General features: G+C 44.4%; 1 protein-coding gene across 9 annotated transcripts in view; it reads left to right on the plus strand.

The window, feature by feature from the left end:
• The window catches only part of DOCK9 (dedicator of cytokinesis 9), a 2709375-nt gene that overhangs the window by 2191603 nt on the left and 494780 nt on the right, over positions 1 to 22992 (plus strand). For all 9 annotated transcript variants that reach the window (XM_069639825.1, XM_069639823.1, XM_069639827.1 and 6 more), the window contains 2 exons: positions 18909 to 19022; positions 22389 to 22604. In XM_069639825.1, coding sequence (XP_069495926.1) covers positions 18909 to 19022; positions 22389 to 22604 — 330 coding nt within the window. The remainder of the gene's footprint in view (positions 1 to 18908; positions 19023 to 22388; positions 22605 to 22992) is intronic.

Here is a 22992-nt window from a genome sequence, read left to right on the forward strand (position 1 = left end):
AATTCATGAACCGTGACTCACCTGAGGCAGCGTGTGCATTAAAAGAGATGGAATTGCATTTGGAAGCAATTTACGAGACGTTCTGAGTCAATGCATCTTTGTGTACTGTGATTCGTCGTACATATTCGTGCTAAAGTGCAGGCTGCAGATGCGGAATCTATCTCCACTCAAGTCCCCCAAGACTTCCTGGGCTCGACTTTGAAGCTCACCCAGCGCAAATCCACAATATCAGACCTATTCTCTTATTAGATCTATATTCCTCAGCAATATATGCATTATTGTGCCCTTAGGTTTGTTATGGGTCTTAGAACGGCAACCATAAACCATACAAGCAGGCATTGTTGAAAAATCTGTAAAAAAAAAAAAAATAATAATCCACATCTTTACAAAATTATGTTGCATGAATGCGTGAGAAAGATTAAATTATAATGTTTCTATGCTATGTTTCTTTTGGTCACAGAGGCAAAACCTGTGTAGCGTAGTCGAATATACACTAGGATAACTTTCATACACAATTGATTGATGTGATGCAAATCGTAACGTGTTACTCGTCAGTTGAATGTACTTTCATGTATCAAAAGGAAACATGCTAATAGACATGGTGTGCAAAGGATGCAATTCTATCCCAATTGACACTAATGACAATTGCTATATATCAAGAACAGAACAAAGTAAACAGAAGTCAATGGTAATGGGAATGAGATGAAAGAACATTAGGTACATTCGTTCGAAATAGATAGAAATTTAGAGATGATTAGGTGACCTGCCCTTACCTTGACCAACAAACAGTTAGATTCAGCAAGCAGGGTAGTTACTAGCAGGAAAACAGGTAACGTGATCACAAGTTTACTTCCACTGCTCAGAGATGTTCTCAGGTAGCACGATGACGAGTTGATTTTCAGTGGTCACAGATGATCTTGGGTAGCATGATCACAAGTTGACTTGCAGTGCTCACAGATGTTCTCATGATAAATATCATGGGGTTTAATAAAGAATTAGAAAAGTGGGTGTGTATGTGAATGAGTGACTTCTGTATGGCATGGTCTTCTTTGGCTACCATGGGCGCGGCCTGCTTCAAGGGGAAGCCTCTCTGGAGACACTGCGTCTGGTTAGGCCATGTGTACAATGTCTGCTGTGCAGAAGATACCTTTGAAGTGTACATGGTGTTTGGCACCTTGGCCGTTCCCATCCTGCCAGCCCCCTTGGGAGTGCACGGACACAGGTGTGAACTGCCATTGATAGGGTAGGGGGGGGGCGGACGGCCAAGAGGCATGCAGGAAAGGGCCGGAACACTGCTGATTGGAGACACACTTATGTGGATTGCAGGGGGCGCGGCCTGCTTCAGGGAAGCCTGCCTCGAGATACTGGGTCTGGCTAGGCCATGTGTACAATGGCCCCTGCCCGTAAGACACCTTTGAAGTGTACATGGTGTTTGGCACCTAGTCTGTTCCCACCCAGTCAGCCCTGCCAGGACAAGTGAGCATGTCCTTGATTCACTGAAAAATTGAAACAACCAGTCATAAAAGTTCAGTTGTATTTTATTTTGTTGCTGATGTTGAGGGCACAAATGGACTACACATTATATACTTCGGGTTGCAGCACAGAGTGGGAAAATCCCCTGTACAGACTGCTGTCACTGGGGAATGTGTCTCTAATGGCATTAACGACACAGGTGGGTATTACTCGTTGAACGCGGTGTCCAAGCCTCCCATGAAGCCACCATGTAAACGCACAAGAGTCCACCAGCCTGTACCACCTGTGATTGAGAAAGATACAAACTTTATTTAAATAAACAAGATAAGTGTATCAACCTTAGTTGATAATGCAATCTTGTATTCTCTGGCATTGTTGCCAGTACAAATGTAACTTCACGGATCAATCAACTTGGGCTTTAAAGTGTAGACACATTACAAAAGTGAACAACTATGCATTCCATTACATTTGGGATACAGAGAAATATTGTTTCTTGGTTGTACGTGATAGAATGATGTTTAGAATTGCAAGACTACATTCATTTGGCAGTGATAGATGAAAGTTACGACAATATAGGAGACAAACATGAAATGTTAGTGGCCTAAGTGACATCACATCTAGAGTACACTTACTCGTTACTTGGATTGTGAGGGCGAACTGTTGCGCGAAGTTCGTGCATAAGCACCATCATTATCCTCAACACGAAAAGTGTGAGGCAGGCTGCCCTGAAGTCATGCAGCTCGGTAACACATTGAAGCCGTGTCTCGTCTTCCGATATGTAGGACAAGCATCCAGAGTTTTCTCGGCAGCAGCAGTACTCCTCCTCGGTTGGCATTACCTCACTCCGATTGCAGGTACACCAGGTGGAGACGTTGTCCATTCGACTAGGCTCAGGCTCTTGGTCTGGTGATTCGTCCTCCCAACTGTCATCCGAAGCCCATCTTTTCTGCATCTTTCTCTTTTGAGTAATTCCGCCTCGGAATACTCCGGCTCGTACTGGTAGGGCTGTATTGTTGCCATTATGCGACAAAATTAAAATAGTAATGATAGTACTAGTATCTGTTTGCATGGGCTACGAGCAATGAAGATTGCTGAACAGAGAAGAAACGAGCCACAGGATACACAAAAAAGACAGTGAAACGATTGGAAAACCAAATCTGATGTCTGTTGAGAAGCGGTCTGTTTATACTTATTGAGGAAAGAGGCGTCCTGCCATTTCCATGGAGACACATCATTAGCTGAAGCACAGAGAATATTGACACGAGACGTGCATTGGCGTTGTGAAATGGGCCGTATGCGTCTAGTGATGTCAGCCTCAGGGGCGGGGGATATGATTTAGTGCCGCCAGGGCAGTTCACCTTAGGGGGATGCAGCAACGAATAAGATTAGCACAAGATGTCTGCACCCAGCTGTCTGATTTCGCATGTGTAAAAATGAGGAAAACTACGGTAAGGTGCATAGGAAATGTTTGTACGATCGATCAACGTTTGCTTAAAAATACTTGCCCGAATGCTCGGGACAATAATATTTTTGAGCGCACTATTCCTTTAGGTTGGAGTGGTCTCCGTCTAGTCTAATTCATCTTCTAAGATTCTTTTACCCATATTTAGGAAACCGCTCCAGTTTGTCAAACAACTTTCCTTTTTTTTTTTTTTTTTTTTTTTTGCAAGTTCAACATAACTCTTTCAATATTGCAGATTGAGTACATGTCTGACATCCACAAGTCTTTTGTTGGTGCCTCTGTCAATTCCCAGCTGCATAGGATTACATTTTTTGCTGTCGGCGATGCCTTCAAAATCCAAGATGCTTAATGATATGACAGATTTTCCATATCTGTATCTTCTCCCAGAATCATTGTTTCAAAACGAAATTCCCTTTTATTATTCAGCACCCTGTTCATCACTTACTGCGATCTCAGACCAAAAAGATCTTACTCTGTGACATTCTCAGAGCATATGTTCAAGAGTACCTCTCGAGTGACTACATCCCCAGCATGCATCAGTTGGATTCAGCCCATGGCTATATAAGCAATCTGGAGTCCAGAAAAAACTGTTTAAAATCTTAACTTCTTTCACCAATGTTCATAGACATCCTTGGGATATTTTTGCATAGTGCTTCCCATCGCTCAGGTGTCCTCTCTTCCTCCAGACATAATGACCAGGATTGCAGCAAACGTTCATTTCTTTTTGAAGATACATGTAGTAAATGATATACCTTTTGAAGCCATATAATCTTGACCTTCTATGTGGTGTCCAGTCAACTGGTCGACTGCAATTTGGTCGACTGCAATTTGGTCGACTGCAATTTGGTCGACACCATTTGGTGGAATGCCAAATGGTCGAATTTTTTTTTTTTATATATATATATATATGTGTTTTGTGCGTTTTCGTGTGGGGAAAAAAAATAAAAAAAGAAAAAAAAGGGGGTTGGGAGGGGACCCCCCCCAAAAAAAAAAAAAAAATGGGTAAAAAAAAAAAAAAAAAAAAAATTCGACCATTTGGCATTCGACCAAATGGTGTCGACCAAATTGTCTGTCGACCAAATGTTTTCGACCATTTGACTGGTAACCCTTCTATGTATTTCATCAAGTTCAACAGATCGGATGAATCAAGTTTTTCCAGATTCACAGCAGATCTGAGTTTCCTGTAGTCTCCATATCAACAACCTCTAATGTCAAATGTTGCCTTTAATCTAAGTCAACTAAAGCTCATACTACCTCTATTAAATCCGCCGACCTCGCCAAGAATGTATCTAATAAGTGTACCTCGCCTAGGGAACTCACCACCTCTGCTAACAAACACAGTCATAACAAAGCCACCCCTCTGATTAAGGGCGCACTAATCGACGCTAGATCACTTCCAGCACATGCCTTAGATATCGCAGACTATATTACAGCACAAGACCTCGACTTCCTAGCGATCACAGAGACCTGGCTAGATGTTGCAGCTGGGTTCTCTCGCTCTCTCGCTCTCTCTCTCTCATGACTACTCCATCACCAGATGCGATAGAGACTAACCAAACAAAAGGCGAGGGTGTCGCCTTCATATCTAAAACATCCTTAGGCCTCAGACTTATATCGAGCCAAACTTTCCCCTCAGCAGATCTACTGTCCGTCAAACTCCCTGGCTCAGCCACCCAAACACTTACCATGCACCTTATTTACAGGCCACCTGGGCAGGTATCCACCTTTTGAAGAAGATATTTCTACCCTTCTCTCCACATAAACCAAGCAAAGTTCTCAAATTATTCTACTGGGTGATCTCAACCTCGGTTTCCAAGGCGCTAAGGATGCTAAAGCTCTAGACATCGCCAACACGATAACGGAACTTGGTTTCCTTCACTGCATCTCGAAACCTACCCATATCAAAGGCAGGACCCTTGATTGGCTCGCAGACCTCAACTGCAGCATCAACATTCTATCCAGCATGCCCTGTGCCTGGTCAGACCACCATCTGATCACATTCACTATCAAGAATGTTATACTCATGCACTACATCAATTGACGTCAGACATAGTAATGTTACTGCCTGTTTGCTCCCATTTTCTTTTCCCTCCCCCTACCCTCCGTAATTGTTTCAGCACTTGCACTATCAGAAATGTCGTCAGGCTTATTATGATAGTTATTTCACATTCTGAAATGTATCAAGGACTTGAAAGAATGTAATTTGTTTTTCTCCCATGTTCCCTCCCTCCTTGAAGCGCTTTGAAACACATTGTGTATAGGTGCTATACAAATAAACAATCAATCAATGATAACCAGTGCACCAATCAGAACCTCACTCCTGCAATCTGCACGAGAAACAATAGGGACATAACTAGAGAGAAACTGCTTCCACTGATACTACCCATCTATAACAACTCTATCGAATGGCACACAGACCCCACTGCATTAGTTGACATTTACAACCAAACCCTTCTCAAGGCTATCAACACTATTGCTCCACCTAAACTACGCAAGCCGAAACCTTGCGCACACATTAACTCTTGGTTTGCGCCGCACCTCAATGCATTACGCAAGAAAAAAGGAAATGCAGAGGCCATCAGGAAGATCCAGCCGCCCCATAGCAACTTATAAGGACAACCTTCTGATAGCATCCCTCAATTACAAAGAGGCGATTCTTCAGGTCAAAAAAGACACGTACAACAACCGGATCATCCAAGCCAAATCGAGTACTAAAGAACTTCTCAATATACTTAGAGAATTAGAATCCCCAGCAGCTCCCCCCGACACATGTGTCAAAGACACCATGTGGTGCTCCAACATTCAAAAAGCACTTCTAGATAAAATAACCATGCTCCAAGAAAAAATCTAATCCAAAAAAACTAGCCTCTCACTCGGCACACCACAAATCACCCGTCTAGCCTCACATCAGCATACCTGCAAGCTATTCAACTTCTCCCCACTCTCCACCAAAGATGTAGAAAACATAATCCTTAAACTGAAACCATCTAATTGCCGGGGAGACATTTGCCCAGCCCCCATCATCAAGGAGGCAACGAAAGAACTAGCTCCATTCATCACCTCAATAATCAACGCCTTATTTAATACTAGCATCGTTCCCAACAACCTTAAAGATGCCTGGGTTCTCCCATTGCTTAAGAAACCATCATTAGATCCGAGTATCCCCACCAATTATCGACCCATCACTACAGTCCCCTTTCTTCTGAAAATTCTGGATAGAGCAGGCTACCTGTAAACTCATGAACACTTAGAAATAACCAACCTCCTTGGTCTTAGGCAATCAGGCTTCAAACCTAGGCACGGGACAGAGACGGCGTCGATTGACCTGAAAACACAAATAGAAGAACTAAAAGACAATGGCAAATTGGCCCTCCTCCTATTGCTTGATTTGTTGACTGCATTTGACTTGGTAAATCACCAAGTACTATGTAACCATCTTATCTCCGCAGCACACTTTTCAGACAAAGCTACATCCTGCATCAGATCGTTTGTAGAGAACAGATCAGCGAGGGTCTTCTCTCCGTCAGCCTCTGCCGAACCTGCACCAGTCGTGTAGGGCGTCCCCCAAGGCTCATGCGCATCTCCAACACTTTACAATGTGTTTACGAAGTCCCTCTTCAATATCCTCGATAATTTGGGTGTCACATAAACAAATTATGCAGATGACACCCAAATACTCATCTCTGTCAATGGTGACCACAAAGCAGATTCCAAAGCACTCAGTGACATTTACCTTGTCATCCAGGCCTGGATGGCACAACATGGGCTCTGTCTTAACGACGATAAAACAGAGCTACTCCTCCTTGGTTTACAACATATACTCAATAAGTTAGATGCCAACTTCGACTCCTTCAGCATAGATGGCAACACCATCAAGGTCTCTAAGGACGTGAAAACTCTTGGTATCTACTTAGACTCTACTGTAACCTTAGCCAGACAAACTAATGCAATAACCTCCTCAGCGGCCTACAATTGCAAACTAATCACTGCATGCCGACCATTTTTAACCACCAACAGTTGCACCACCATAGCCAGAGCACTAGTTCTGTCGAAACTACTGCAATGCGCTCTATCTAGGGACTAGCCGACGTAAATACAAATTACAAGTACTAGAAAACAACGCCATTAGGGCAACAATGACTATCCCTAAAGCCCATCATATCTTGGAGATCAGACGCAGCCTAAATTGGCTATCGGTCAACCAAAGAATTGTCTTTATATCACGGTCACTCACGCATAAGTGCTTTGTAAACCATGCACCGAGTTACCTGTCAAATCTATTCTCACGCAACACCTCTGACTGCCCCGTTAGAGCTGCACAATCACACTGCCTTAATTCCTGAGGTTAAAGCTACAGAAGGCAGGGGCAGCAGTTTCCGTGTGCTTGCCGCAAAACTGTGGAATACTCTACCCATCTAACTCAGATCTGAACCATCCTACCACTCCTTTAGAAGCAAAGTAAAAATCTGGCTCCTAGCGCAAGATCATTAGCGCACCAGTCCTAGACGTTACTCCTATGCCTTCTCCTGCTTGTTACATGCAAAACCCGCCTGTAACCATGTAAATGTCTAATATCAATATGCTCAATGCCCAATGATTATCATGTGTAATCTGTAAGTAATGGATTCATGTATCACTGTAATGTATATATGTAACTGTGTAGCATTAAGAAATGCGCTCAGATGCCCCAGGGCTTGGTGCGCTTTACAAATAAACAAAATGCAAATAGGTCATCTGCAAAAAATTAACTCCTGCAGTCCTCTCCTCGGATCTAATAGCCACTGCCAGTGGTTCCAAGGAGATCCCAAATAGTAAGGGTGACTGTGGACAACTTTGCTTGTTCCAAGATGTAATTCGAATTTGGATGAGATCTTACCATTAGTTGTCGCCCAACTCATGAATTCATGACCAAAATTAATTCTTTCCATTCTCTTAAATAGAAACTCCCATCTTACTCGATCAAATGACTTTTCTGCATCCAAAGATGTGGCCACTTATTCCATTCCTTGTTTTTTTTATTCCGATATTGTTAATATGCGTTTCATCATGTTTGTTGCTGAGATTCTACTTTTGATAAAAACAAGCTTGATTTGGATGAATTAACTTTGTTAATACATTCTCTATCCGGTATGCCAGGATCTTTGAAAGTATTTTACAATCTGAATTAATCAGACTGATTGGTCTATAGCTGCCCGGATTTAGAGGCGGTCTTCCAGGCTTCAAAATGTATGAAATTGTAGCATGTCTCTGCGAACTAGCATGCATTTGTTTCTAAAATGCCTAAAGGTTTCTTTAAGCAAACTTATAACAGCATTTCTCTGTAAATTTCAGCAGACAAACCATCAGGGCCTGGACACTTCCCTACATTAAATCCAAACAAAGTTCTTTGTATCTCATCCATCGTTATCTCTCTTTCCAATTCCGAATTTTCCTCCACAGATAAGCTTTCTAGTGACTGATTCAGCAGATATTCCTCCTTGCCTATTGTTGAGATTAGCACGGATGATCTTGTACCCTGATGGGATACTCTTGTGGATATTCCTCCTTGCCTATTGTTGAGATTAGCACGGATGATCTTGTACCCTGATGTGATACTCTTGTGGATACTGGGGGGCTGATCATCTGAGAGTCAAGTTTCTGTGATGAAGAGTAAGTCTAGCTGGTCTTCGGAAAGAAGGTAAAAAATGTTGAGTGCTTGGAGACAGAACGTGCATTTATGAGGAGGCATTTTGTGCCTGTCATTTCTGGGTGGGTTCAGCTGGTTCGGCCAGTGCTGTTGGGTTCTTAAAGGTTGCTTTCATTAGTTTCCCAGGGCTCCATGTTAAGGATTTCGTATTCAAAAAGGCTTAGCAGCTTCTTCCTGGGGTCTGGCACATCTCTTAGTATCTGCTATGTATTTGTGATGGATTGTGCACGGTGTCTAGTGATTAATGGAGTAACAGGTATTGTTTCTTGACGGCCCCATCCTATGGTTGGTTGAATGGCTGTCTGGGTAAATGCAGGCAACAACGTTAGGTCGTTGGTGAGTCTTGTTTCTCACATCAATGCTCGGTCATAGTCATGGATGCTTCAAGAAGTATCTGGAGTTAAGACGTCAGTGGTCTCTTGAGTTGAGGTACTGGGAAGTCTGTAGAGTCTCGAAATGCCTGTTTAGAATGGGTAGTGAGGGCTGCTTCCAATTCTCTCCTTGTTCTTTCTGATTCTGATATCTTTGCAGTTTCTAAGCATCTTTCCACCCTGTAGTCATTGAGGATTGGTAAGAGGGGGAAATAAGGTACGGAGAGATGGGAGGGGTGATATTTACCCTTTTGATTTTCTTTGGGCCTGTGTTTGTAGTTGGTTCGTTTAATAATTTCCTTATCCCTCTATAACAATGTTTAGTTGGGAAATTATGGAACTTTTCTGATCCTGTTGTAGGCCAATTGGCTTGTAGACTATACAGATGGAATGATTGTCCAAGGTTCAGGTTATGGAAAGGGTTTCTATGGGGTAGCAGGGTATGAGGCTATGGTTATAATGATTCCAGAACTTATGAGGAATTGTTTGTGTCCGATACTCTGTGTGAGGGGCATATTTTCAGTAAAATGGGACTAATTACAACAGAATAGGTATAATAGGTGTCTTTGTTATGTTAACAGAGCTTGGTATAGCTCCGATTACACCCAAAGGTATCTTGGCACTGTGAGAGGACGCCCAACAGAGTAGATGAAAAGAGATCCAGTAACATATCGACAACCCGAAACAACTAATACGTATAAAGGAAGGTCTTTAAAGCCTTGCAGAACTTAAGGTAATCATCTATAAATCCAACGGCTTATAGATGATTAACAAAGCAGGGGACTTGCCACAGAGCGCCCGTCCTCCAACAGTGGATTTCTTAGTCCGTGGTACAAGCAGAAGATGGTGGCCAGCAGAACGAAGAGCCCTGCTAGGAACATACATAAGAACTGAGCAGGGGGGCTGAGGAGGTGGGAGAACAACCACATGGACCTCAGTGTGAGCCAGTTTCTTTTTTTTTGTATTCCTTTCTTTGTTTTAGTTGTACATAACTTTTTCAAATATATCAAACATTACCATGTACATCATATGCTTTAAAACAATATCAACAATAGGGCAAACTGGTAGAAATAATGGCATCATATACTAATTCTGCAAGAGAAAAATTGCCAAGGGGGAGACAAGGATTAATGAATGCACTTCCACTCAAGTGTTTTTGTCAAACTGATTGCAATATGAATCACTTAATATGTACTAAAATTAATTGAAAAAGTGCTTAAATAAAATGCACTACCCACACGACACCACAACACATGCATCATATTGAACCAGTTGGACACACAGACTTGCCGACGGCGAATCATGAGGCATTACGCAACAGTAGTCATAATACTAGAATTAACATAAGGTTGTTTTATTCAATACCCATGACGCGGATCATTAGAATCATGATCTCCATTTGGTAACAAAGGGAAAGGATAAGAGCTCCACCTTCAAATAGTATTGCAAAGCAATTAAATGATCTCCTCCAAACGTGTTTCTCCATCACATGTCACAATTACATTATTCACCAATAAAACAGAAGCGATCATGATGTTGATGGTAATTACACAATTCTAGCTCGGATCTTTACAATTTCAAGGTTACAATGTTTCCTATCAAGACGGGAGAGATCATAATTCTCATAATATTTATGACATTCTAGCCCTGGTCTTAAACAATTGTCCTTATGTCACTAAACATCATGCAGATTCAATGCAAGAATAAAGTTTACAGTATCCTTGTTTAATGATATCGAAGTTACATTGACATTTTTTAACCACATTGAGTCGTGCGTCAAGGTGACAAATAGACCAAGATGTTTATAGAAAAACATTTTTTCTGTTTTGGACTAAGCATGGGCATTCAGCTATTACATTTTTGAGTGATTCATCATGCTCAGGGTCTTTACAGAATCCAGAACTTGTGGTCTAGCCTATCTCGCCTTTTGCAACTTGGTTGGCCAGACATTTTGTTGAATTCTCATGAGGATTGTAGCGTATTTTGGATCTGGAAATGTTACCAGGTAGTGTGCAATTTTATGTAGCGCTTTCAACCGAAAATTCCCTTCCTGAAAAATAGTGTAGGTATTGCATTTTTCCCACATTGTCTACCAATCCCAGACCCATAGCTTGGCTTTGGTCTTATTTGGATCATGGAGTAACAGGGTAATCGTGAAATCTGTTTCTGCATAACACCTGCCTGTATAGTAAATTTCCCATGCATATGCTGGGTCTGTTTTTCTCTTATTTAAAACAGGTCTTAGTACAGGTAATAGCGTTGTTGGGTTGTGTTCAGGCATCAAACATTTTCTCATAACTGATGAAGCTTGCCAAATAATGGCTGCTGCCAGTGACACCAAGCCTAGTTCATAGCAGATAATCAAAATCTGTACACCCTGGGAGAGACAAAAGATCTTTTTCCAATAAACACCCTCCCAGTTAGTCTGATCCTCTGGAAATTTTCCCTGAGCTCCGTATGCTAAAACATTTTGCTTGTATAAATCGCTGGTATAAAAGAAAATGTACCTAATTTCTTCTGAATTAACTGTCCCTGGGAAGCCAAGGTCTGAGCTTTGGTTTTCAGGTCATTTTTATACGGTAGGTCAGAGGTGATTATTAAACAACTGGCCTAGGTATTTGTATTCATTCAATATCTCAAGGGGGCTTTAGCTAGGGTCCAAGATGGTTTTAATTTTCGGTTCTAGGCAACAATATAATTGCATTGGACTTTGACACATTGATAGATAGACCATTAACTTTTGCATATTATTCTAATGCATTTAGCTTTCTTTGTAGGCCTGTTGGTGTCTGGTCAATTAAAACAAGGTCGTCAGCATAAAAGAGCCACTGTATAGTTGTTTGTCCAGTTTTCGGTGGAAAGGTTCGAATCGTCTCTAAAAACACATAAATACCTTTAATATAAAAATTAAAAAGGGTCGAGGCCAGATTACAACCTTGTTTTAGTCAAACATAAGTTTGTATAGGTCTAATTAAAAGTCCATCTTTAGTTATTTTTACTTGTATCGAAGTGTTCATGTAAAATTGATAAATTAGGCTAAAAATATGCAAGGGGCAATGGGTCTCTAATAATTTAGTTCGTAAAGGTTTGCCTGGCACAGAGTCAAACGCCTGCTTAAATCTATAAAAGCTATAAAGATAGGTTGCTTATTATATATTGCCTGTTTTTAATCAATGAAAGTAGCATCAGATTAAGTGAAGTCCTAATTCCTTTTACAAATCCTGATTGATGTACATCCAGGAGTTTTTTTGCATAAATCCATTAATTAAATTCTCAGAGGACCAGTCTAGCAAAAATGTTGCCAGCAATATCCGATAAGGCAATAGGTCTGTAATTTGCTGGATTACTGCAGTTGCCCTTCTTAAAAATGGGTATAATGATAGATTTTTTCCACGACCTTGGAATTATCCCTGTTTTGTTCATATTATTGAATATTATCTCTAAAATGGACGCCCATTGATGAGGGTGCTTCTTGATGGTTACATTTGTTAGACCATCGGGTCCAGGCGCATGAGAATAGCTGAGTTTATTACTTAGGATTGTAATATCTGCATGGTCAAAATTAAGGGCAGTTGTAGTTGGTTTTTACATATTCAAAAGACGATGAAAAATGAGTTATCCATGCATATTCACTTACTGCATTTACTGCCACCAAAGGCTCAGCACATTTTTGATTTTTGTTAAATGGGTTCCAAAATGTGCACAGTAGATTTGGAAGCGATGGCAGCTAGCATGGCTTCACCATCCTTTTGCCTTTGACAAATTTGTAATTGCTTGATCTAATTTGTATAGCGAGTATGGATATTGATTTTATGGTTCACTGTGGAAAATGTTTGCAGCTCTTTGCTCATCTGGATTTTAAGGGCTTGAATTGCCGGGTTAAACTGCTGTTTGTGCTTAAATATCGGCCGGCTAGTATTGTTCAAGCTCTCAATTGTCAAGTTAAGTGCGTCTGTGTATTGAAAATCATTCTGCTGCTGAATTTGGCTGCACAGTTTCTCTAGGTGCCCCTTTATTAGGGCAAGCTTGGGTATCGACCACTTACTCGATTTCTACCATTGTTCACCAATAGAGGACAATTATAGAATTTACGTAATATGGAAGGTTGATGAGTACAATTTATTTTTAGAATGTTATGATCACTGGCATTATTTGGAATGACTCGAAATGAAGTGACTCGGTTGATGGAATGGGATGATATATAGACATAGTCTAATATGGCCTGCGAAGATTCTCTAGTCCAAGTAGGAACTGGAAGATCATCATCTATTGTGGTTGCAATCAAGATTGTCAAGTTTCGATCTTCCATTAAGGCCACCCATTTTGCTGCTCGAGGTAGAAGTGGTTTACTAATGTCGTGCAGACAATTCATGTTCAGATCACCCACACTAATAGTTAGGATAGACTTGCCATCAAAAGTGAGGCAATCCAACATCTGTTGAAGGTATTTTAAAAAAGCTACATCAGCAACAGCTGCAGGATTCCAATGAAGATTAATAAGTGCACCTCGGGGACTAAAAGGGGAGTCACTTCTAGCTGGAAATAGTTAAACTAATTGAATTCCATGGTGGGGGATGCCCATGATTCAACATGGAGATCTGAATCTAATTTCACTGCTGTTAATAAGCCTGCTGAGGAACAACCTATACAATGTTTCACGGCAGGAATCCATGCGATTTCATATTCAGGCCATAGCGGTTGAGTTGTGATCCAGGTCTTCTGCAGTGCAATAATAATTTATTTGCTTACTGAGTTCATATGTGATGTCGTTAGATGGGAAAAACCCCTTGTGTTCCATGTAGCCATGCTGCAGGTTGGCGCACCTTGGTCCAATTGGCGCTAATGATTCCCAGTTCTGTTTGATTGCTCTAAGGCTTGATTACACCAAGACCATTTGGATTTGCCAACAGTCCATTAATTCTCTTTAAATCGCACTTCACGATGTGAATAATCATTTGTGGTAGTGTAATTAATATGTAATGGTTGGAATTGCTGAACTTCAGGCTTTGCCCTAGGATCATCACGTGTTTCTATCCTACTTGAGCACTGGTGTGCTGGAGAGTTATACCTTGTTTCCCTGCACTCTCTGTTTGGGAGACTTGAGGAAATGTAATGCCTAGTGTTAGAATCGCTACGCTCTTTATTTGCATACTTGTGGCCGTGGTTTTCCTCAATTCAAAGCCGTGTTGCGCAAGAATTTCTCTTACTTGCCATATTAATTCTTTAACTATTTGAGACAGAATATGTAATTGTACTGTCAAAAGTGTGAGATGCAGTAAACCCAATGGATTTAATATCATCAGAGCGTAAGTGTTTCAGCTCAGGTATGGATTGAAAAACAGTTAAGAGTGCTGTCCTATTTGGAAACGGGTCCTTTCGGTGCCTATCAGTCATGGTAAGAGTCATTTGATCAGTGAGCACAAGTGCTCCTGTATTCAATGACTGCTTAGTTGAGGTGGCTAAAGGTTGTCGTCTAGGCTCATCCCGTTATAGGGCTATTCAGCTGCGCTCTGAAATGCGTGACAGGACTTGTATTCCAGGCATGAGAAATGTCAGGCTCTTGCAATTTTTTCCATCTTTTTTGCTCTAACGTTTGGAAATGTGTGCAATCATTTGATGGAGCAATGTGTAAAGTTCTGCACGATCTGAATGGAAGCTGTGGATAGTTAGCATCCATTTGTGGCAATGAAGAAATGGAGTATGTAGAGACATTTATTAGGTCTGAATTGGCTTCCACATCACCGCCACAGGGGGCAGGGGCAGAGGGATCAATGTCAAGAGCTATTATGCAAGCCTGAGAGACAGCACAGTCACTCAACACTGACCCAATTCCGTTGTCGGTAAAGTTCCATGCCCCCCAAGAGCGAAGATTCATCTAAGATTCTACAAGGCCTCTAGGGAAGGTCCCTCTTCAGGCCCTGCACCAAATGCGGGCTAGGGAATGTGTTTATGGAGGACAAGCACCTGCAATGCCTCTACTGCCTGCACCCAGACCACAAGGAAGTAGAGTGCGAGATATGACTCGGTTTCTCCAAGAAAATGACTAAGGACAGGGATAGTAGGCTGGCGGCATGGCTTAACGCCAAGGCCTTTTATCCGTGCTCTGAGCAAGGTCATGCCTCACCCAGGACCGGCCAGTCCAAGGAGCGGTCTACTAAGTGCTTTGAGGGCGCTTCATCCATGGGGCCCAAAATAAGGCCAAGAGCCGCAAGTCCAAGTCCACTGGGTTTGCCGCTGAAGCGGGTCCCAAAGTGGATAGGGCGCGATCAGCATCGCCTTCTGCCTCCATTGCCAGCCTGCCATCAAGCTCCACTTCAAAGAGGAAGTCATCTACTTCGTGAGAAGTGAGAAGTCAGAGAAGCCGCAGACGGAGGAGAAGAAAGCGACGCAGCCCAAGCAGGCTCAACTGGCACAGGCGAAGACCATGTTGGTCGCCCCGTCAACGACTACTACCGCGGCAACTACAGGTGCTGATCCTACGAGGGTAGCTCCCATGGCTCAGAAAGTCTCCCTGCCCTCAAGGTGCGACACTGCTGCAGTGACTTTGGCAAAGTCTGCAGGCATGCCAGAAGGGGTGAAACCGGCCCAGGCCCCGGTTCAAGACCCTCATGGGGGAAAGAAGAGGGGGGGTGAGGAGGCCCTAAAACAGTCCTCCCAGGCCGTCACCCAAACCATGGAGGTCTCATCCACAGACGACGAAGATCAAGAGTCCTTGCATATGGTCTACAAGGACGTTGAAGTGGACGACGGCGGCGCAGGGCCTAGCTTTCCTATTCTGCCTTCTCAGCCGAGGGATATGTCCTTGGATATTCTGTCGACTCTAAACACATTAATGTCAGAGATCCAGATGAGGATGCCTCCGGCTACATTATCTGTGGTCCCCTAGGTCCCCAATCAACCTCCAGTGAAGAAGAGGAAGAGTCATTTGACGCCCCCATTTCAACCTCCTCCACCACGTCGGGCCCTTTCTCCCCCAGCAGACCCAGACACGGGAACAGATACGGCCACGACGACGGATGACAAAGACATTGTCGCAGGGGGACGGTGAATTGCCACATTTGGATGTTCCACAAAGGTTGTCCCCACCGGATGAGGTGGGATCGTTCCACTCAATGATCGCCAGGACCTCCAAGCTATTCCAGTTGGCCCTGGAAGATACTAAGAAGGAGGACCTTTTGTATCAGAGGCCCGAGGTCAAGAGGAAGACGATCATGGTGGTGCCCTTTCAGGATGATGTTTGGGAGGAGGGCTTGGCCCTCATGAAGAACCCTTGCACAGCCCCAGCCAAGAAGAAATATAGGGTGGCGAACACTGCACCCAAGTGCCTGAGGTCGCAGCCATCGCCGGACTCTGTGGTGTCGGCGGCTGCGAGGAAACTGTCAACTAACCAGTCCTTGTCATCTTCGGTCCCTCCGGACAGCGAGGAGAAAAGGATGGGCGCCATGGGAAAGGTGATTTACACCGCAGCGTCCACTATCAAGGCGGCCAACGCACTGGAGGTCCTGGCCAGCTACGACAGGGAATTGTGGTTTCAAGCTGGGACTGATCCTGGAGTTCCTCCCCGATGATTAGAGGATGGAGGCCATTGCTCCCTTCCAGGAAGGGCAAGTGGCCTTCCGATCATGCCATCAGAGTGGCACAAACGTCGCCGACACAGGGTTCTGGCAAATGGAGAACAGTGTTTGCCTTCGTCGACAAGGTTGGATGAAAGCCACTAATTTCCATCAGGAGGTCCAAGCGAAGGTGCTGGGCATGCCCTTTGACAGAGAGAATCTGTTTGGGAAGGCCGTCGACAAGTCCCACCAGGCCATTAAAATGGACACAGATGACCCGTTCCCTGGGCACTCTCCAGCAGCACTGCTCGTCTTCTTTTTTTTCCTCCAGGGGAAAGTCGAGCAGGACTTCAAAAGGTTTCTCCATGTCGTACCGACAGCCTTCCAGATCCTAAATGCAAGAAGCCTACAGAGGCTGTTCCTCAGGCCTATGGTAGCGGAGGACAGCAACGCTGTCGCCCGCAGGGCAGGACGCCGGCGCTGAAGCAAGCCTGAACTGACAGGGCTGTCTGGCTCCCACCCATGCACCCCGGTGGGGGGCCGGCTGACGAGAAAGATCACCACCGACAGATAGGTGCTGGATGCTCTCGCCCATGGACATACCCTGGAGTTCCAACGCAGGTGTCCGTGGATCCCTCTGGTTCCCCGTCAGGAGCAGCACATCCGTCAGCTTCTGGAAGAAGTGCAAGCCATGCTGTGGAAAGGGGCGATAGAGCTGGTTCCCCAACGGCTCCAGGGCTCTGGAGTCTATTCCAGATACTTTGTAGTCAGAAGGAAAACAGGGGGCTGGAGGCCCATCTTGGACCTACGACGTCTGAACAAATACCTAAAGTCCCAAAAGTTCAATATGGTCATGTTGCAACATGTGCTCGTTGCAACAAGTTTCTACGTTTCGTGGTGCAGGGACAGCACTACCAGTTCAAGGCAGTACCTTTTCGGCTTGAAGTCGGCCCCCAGAGTGTTCACGAAATGCCTGGTGCCCATGGCAGCCCATCTGCCTCTACAGGGCAGACACGTATAACCGTACCTGGATGACTGGCTGATATGCGCCCGCTTGCGGGAGATGGCTGACAGACACACAGGGACAACCGTCTGCTGTTGAAGGATCTGGGATTCTCCATCAACTATCCGAAAGTCCTGCTTAACACCATCGCAGAACATGCGGGGACCCCTTCGCATCAGGCCCCACTCAGGTTTCTCTTGTGGAAAATGGCTTTCCTTGTGGCCATCACGTCTGCCAGAAGGGTACGTGAGATCCAGGCCTTATCCTGCAAGCAACCGTAGCTGACATTTCACGAATCGAGGGTGGCGCTGCATATGCACCCCTCCTTCATGCCAAAGGTTCAGTCGGAATTCCACCTCGACGAGCCTTTGGTGTTACCTGTTTTTTTTTCCCAAAACCTTAATTGCCGGCGGAAAGGGCTTTGCACTCGCTGGACGTTGCTTGTGCCCTGAAGTTCTTCGTGACCCGCACAAAGAGTTTTTGGAAGACTTCACAACTGTTTGTGAACTTTTGGTCCTGTGAACCATGGGAAGGCCTTGTCCAAGGCTTCCGTTTCAAGGTGGCTCTCCAGCTGCATCAGCACTGTCATCGGTTGGCGAACCGACTGCTGCCCGGCCGTCTGTGAGCCCACTCCACCTGAGCATTTGTTTTGACAACAGCGTTCCTGTCTGGTGTGCCCCTGCTGGACATCTGCAGGGCTGCTATGTGGAGGTCCACACACACCTTCCCAAAGTTCTACTGCGTCGATAGGATTCCAGGGAGGGGTCCAGATTCGGCCAAGTAGTGCTACGCAACCTGTTCGCTTGAGGTGAGTCTTTTCCAGAGGTAAGAGTTATTTGCTTCTGTGGAGCCTTACCACCTCCCGTGGTTGTGTACTGTTGTACTGCTATGTATTCGTTATTCATGAGCATGTGAATCCATGCCAGACCCCATGCTGGCGAAGGTTTAAGTTACTAACCTGCAACTATTGTTCTTTAGCATGGGTCTGGCATTAATTCACATGTGAACCCTCCATCCGACCCCTCTGCGGTTCTTCTTGGTCATACTGCCACTTTACGTGAGGAGGGGCTTAGGGAGAGGGCGATCATTGGATGGGGGCAGGATGACCGAGAGGACAGTGATTGGTTTAGAGGAGAAATACAGTTTTTAAGTGGAAGTGAAATGTTTTTTTTTCTTTTACTGAGGATTCCCAGCCTGATGATGGGGAATATTCATGAGCATGTGAATCCATGCCAGACCCATGCTGAAGAACAATAGTTACAGCTAAGTAACGTAAACCTTACACTGCCTTAATGTTCTATTTTCTATCAACTTAAATGTTGATATTATTTGATCATTTACCAACTTTGTTTTTCCGCAGGTTATAATCTCAGTTAGCCAACTGATAGCTGATGTTGTAGGAATTGGAGGCACGCGGTTCCAGCAGTCTCTTTCCATCATTAACAACTGTGCTAACAGTGATAGGCTAATTAAGGTAAGTTAAGCTATGCATTGCAAATAGTTCTGTGAAATTAGGTATTTCAAAACAAAAGAAATGCTCTTATTGTAGATATGCCTGCAGCACCAGCTGAGGGCTCTCGAAATGTTTCACAGCAGTGTGCCTGGGTTCCCTTATCTTTTTGCAGCAGCATCATCTGTGGACTTAACAATGTCCCAGCATAATTAGCATCTCTTGTGCACCTGACATTCAAGTCCTTTTGTTCACAAAGATTTCCATCTTTCTCTTGGATTCCTACCTTCCTCATCCATTTCCATTATCAAACCACAGAAAATATGTCTCCAAGAAATTGAAAATTGAGGGAAAACTGTCGGGGGAGGAGGGTTTGTGGTATAGCTAACCAGACTCTGACACTGATGTGTCCTCTAGGCAGGTTTGAATTGAGGGCTGCCCCTAACCCTACCCCTGCTGAGTAGGTGCCCCAATCCAAAGACCACCCATTGAGGAGCTATCAGAGGGCAGGGGGGAGGGAGATGGACAAATGACCTACCGGAGCGCATCAGAGCAATGTGGATGGTGGTAGAAATTGATAGATTGCGCCTAGGTGCACTCCATAGTTGATTGGAAAGAGCCGCTCTTCCTGTGTAGCTGGAGAAGCCCGGGAGAGCAAGGGATTACGTACACCATTCAAGCCCACCTCGCCCAGTGCCTGGCGGGCGGGGCAGTGAAGAAGGTAAAACCCTGGTGCCATGTCCTTGTAGCCTAGGTGAAAAGCGCTCAGTCTCCAGAGATCCCCAGAGCCAAAAAGGGTCTCCTCTGCACAGGCGCATATTATTTAGAGGGCAGGCTCCAACCATTACTGGATGTGCCACAGCATGGTGGCATCACCAGGGCAAAGAGGGCGCTGCCTTAAGAAATCAATGTGCATGGGGTTGCCACAAAGAGGGAGAAAGCTTGCCGGGGCTCGGCGTCAGTTAACGCAGTCCCCTCTTTCTGCATGGGCCTCTGCTGGAATATTCATCTGCGTGGGTTGTGCATGGTGGTGATTATGGTGACCCCCAGGGCACAGGGGCCGCCGTAGCACTGGTGTGGCTGCACGATGGAGCCAGCAGTGCCGCCATGGTGGACAGGGCACGACAAAAATGATGGGACTTCCTCCCGGGGTCCTACGATGTGGCGGATGAGGCACCACAATGAAGGGTAGAGAACAGTACCTGGGGCAGGCCAGCCCTGGGAAAAAGCAGCAAGTAAGTGCAGGCTCTGTCCCATAATATCAGAACAGGAGGGAAGGTACTGTGAAGAAGTATGACAAACTGCAGCAGTCACACCCATGATATGATATTTTATTTGTATCGCGCTCATTACACAGGTGTTTCAGAGCGCGACTAGGCAAGGGAGGGGAAACAAGGGAGAACACAAACAATAACGATCTTACTAGGCCCAGTGACATTGAGAACGCGCAAGTTCGTGGGATGGGGAAAAGGGAAAAAGTGTATGGAAGGGGGAGAGTGGAAAGTGCACAGCAGAGGAGAGTAGATAAATTAATAATCAATACAAATAAAAAAAATAGAAAGGAGGCAATACAGAATGTGGCAAGTGCTGTGTTTATGGCGAAAGTCTGGGTAAGTCTGATAAGTGCAGAAAAGAAGAAAATGGGGTGGGGGGCTGTATGGGTACAGATACAGTCCATCCAGTGCAAGGGGTGGCCGGGAGGCAATGCAGGAGGGTGGCAGGGTGAGCAGGTACCTGGACCCAGAGGAAATAGGATGGCCAGGTGCACAATGCCAAGAGAGAGCGGGTCAGCAGGGGAGACGGGGAGAGAAGGCAGAAACAAAGAGGAAGGTCTTTAGGTTCTTCCGGAACCGGAGATGGTTCTCCTCAAGTTTTAGAGTGGCAGGGAGGCTGTTCCAGAGGGAGGCCCCAGCCAAAGATAGAGATCTACCCCCGGCTCGTTTCTTTGAAAAACGATTAACCCGGAGGGAGTTAGAGGTAGAGGAGCGAAGAGCTCGAGGGGGGAGGTATTTGCGGAGGGATAGCTGAAGATATTTTGGACCCAGGCCCCAGAAAGCCTTGTGGACAATGCAGAGGGTTTTGAATTTGACCTATCGTACACAGTTGAAATGTATTTATGTATTTCTCTGCGTACATGGTTAGATTTGTATTTATTGTTCTTTGTGTATTTATTTAGGTATGAATATAGAGTTAGGTACTTATTTTGTATCCTGGCGTGATTGGGTGGGGTGTAGATTCGGTGGCCTTCCAGAGGCCGCCCAGGGGACTAGGAGAAGGGTCTACCCATTGGGGTCATCCTCTTGCCCCTATTCCAGGGTCGGTAGCACCTGGAAAGGCAGGAGGCGTCGGTTCACTTAGTCTACCTTAAAGGTCCTGCCATGACCCTGCTAACGGAGGGTGGTCTTTTCATAGCTGATCTCTAAGGAGGACTCACACCAGGGTACAAAAGGAAGGGTAATAGTAACATTAAGGGCCTCATTACACGGATGGCGGAGAACCATGGCGCTATTAGCGCCATGGTTCATGCCGGTAAAATACTGGCACCGCCTTGGCGGAAAGGGGAATTACCGCCCCATTCCAAGGTTGGCGGGCGGTAATTCCCCCTTCCACCATTGCCCTTCCCCATTCCCATTTTTGCCCCATAGGGCTCAATGGGAATGGGGAAGGCGCTAATTACGGTACCGCAAATTGCGGTACCGTGATTAGCTCCCTGGGCCCCTTTGCGGGTTGGTTTTTAACTCCTGCAAAAAGCAGGCGTAAAATCCCCCAACCCGCAAAGGGACCTCGTAGTAAGGCGGTAAGGATTTACCGGTACCGGTATTTTACCGGTAAATCCTTACCGCCATCCGTGTAATGAGGCCCTAAAAGATTTAAAGCTATGAAGGTTCATTTACTATTGTTTTATGTTTACAGTAAAAGTGGGTCCTAGTTGGGTTCCCTCAAAAAATCCACGTTGGTGTTTGTGGTTCATTCGAGGGGTACCAAATTTAAGGTAAAAACTCTGTGGGTAGCCCATCTCTGGTTCCAGGAAGGAATTAAAATCTATTTTAGATTTGCAGGTTGACAAGTGTCTCTGCTTGTGGCCTATTAACAAATCGCCAACATCATTGGGCCTGGGCGACAACACCATTGCTACAGTATTGTTTCATATTGTGCAATAGTTTTTTTTTATTTGCCAAAAGTGCACCTGTTAAACTGTTAAATGCTATGACATTCATGATTCATACTTTGCATTAATGTGTTTCCTTTTAAGAAAACTGATACTTATAAAAGCATGTGTGTGGGTTCTTATTTAACTTTTCCTTTCAAAGGCACAGGTCACCCAGATAAGGCACATTTTTTTCAATTCTGTTCCACATACAAAAGTTAACATATTACTATTTATTTCAGCACACTTCCTTTTCTTCGGATGTGAAGGACTTGACGAAACGCATTCGTACAGTATTGATGGCAACAGCACAAATGAAGGAGCATGAGAATGACCCGGAAATGCTGGTGGATCTCCAGTATAGTTTGGCAAAGTCTTATGCCAGCACTCCCGAGCTGAGAAAAACCTGGTTGGATAGCATGGCCAAGATCCATGTAAAAAATGGGGATTTCTCAGAGGTAAAAAAAAGTGTATTTCTCACTTTTCGGGAGGTGCTTAATTCTACAAGGATTAGGTTTATTTTAAAATGTGTGAGGACCCTACTGTTACTATGCAACTGTATTAAATATGTACAATTTCCAGCAGTATAAAAAACAAAAATGTTTGCCCAGGCGAAATAATAAAAATAAACTAGGAAAAAGTAACTGGAAAAAGAGTGGAGCAAAACAAAAAATATAGAATAGGAACCAACTCAAATTATAAAGTTTAAGAAAAATTCGGCTGGAGCAGACATTAGCCACAAGTTGCATGTTGGGTCAAGAGTTGTTAAGGGGCAAATGAAATATCAAATATATTTAAGAAAATGTAATTTTAAGGTTTTCAGAAGCTCATCAAGGAAGAGACGGG

Source organism: Ambystoma mexicanum, chromosome 7q, assembly GCF_040938575.1.
Source record: "Ambystoma mexicanum isolate Mex_15411 chromosome 7q, UKY_AmexF1_1, whole genome shotgun sequence".
In the NCBI taxonomy this organism is placed as follows: domain Eukaryota; kingdom Metazoa; phylum Chordata; class Amphibia; order Caudata; family Ambystomatidae; genus Ambystoma; species Ambystoma mexicanum.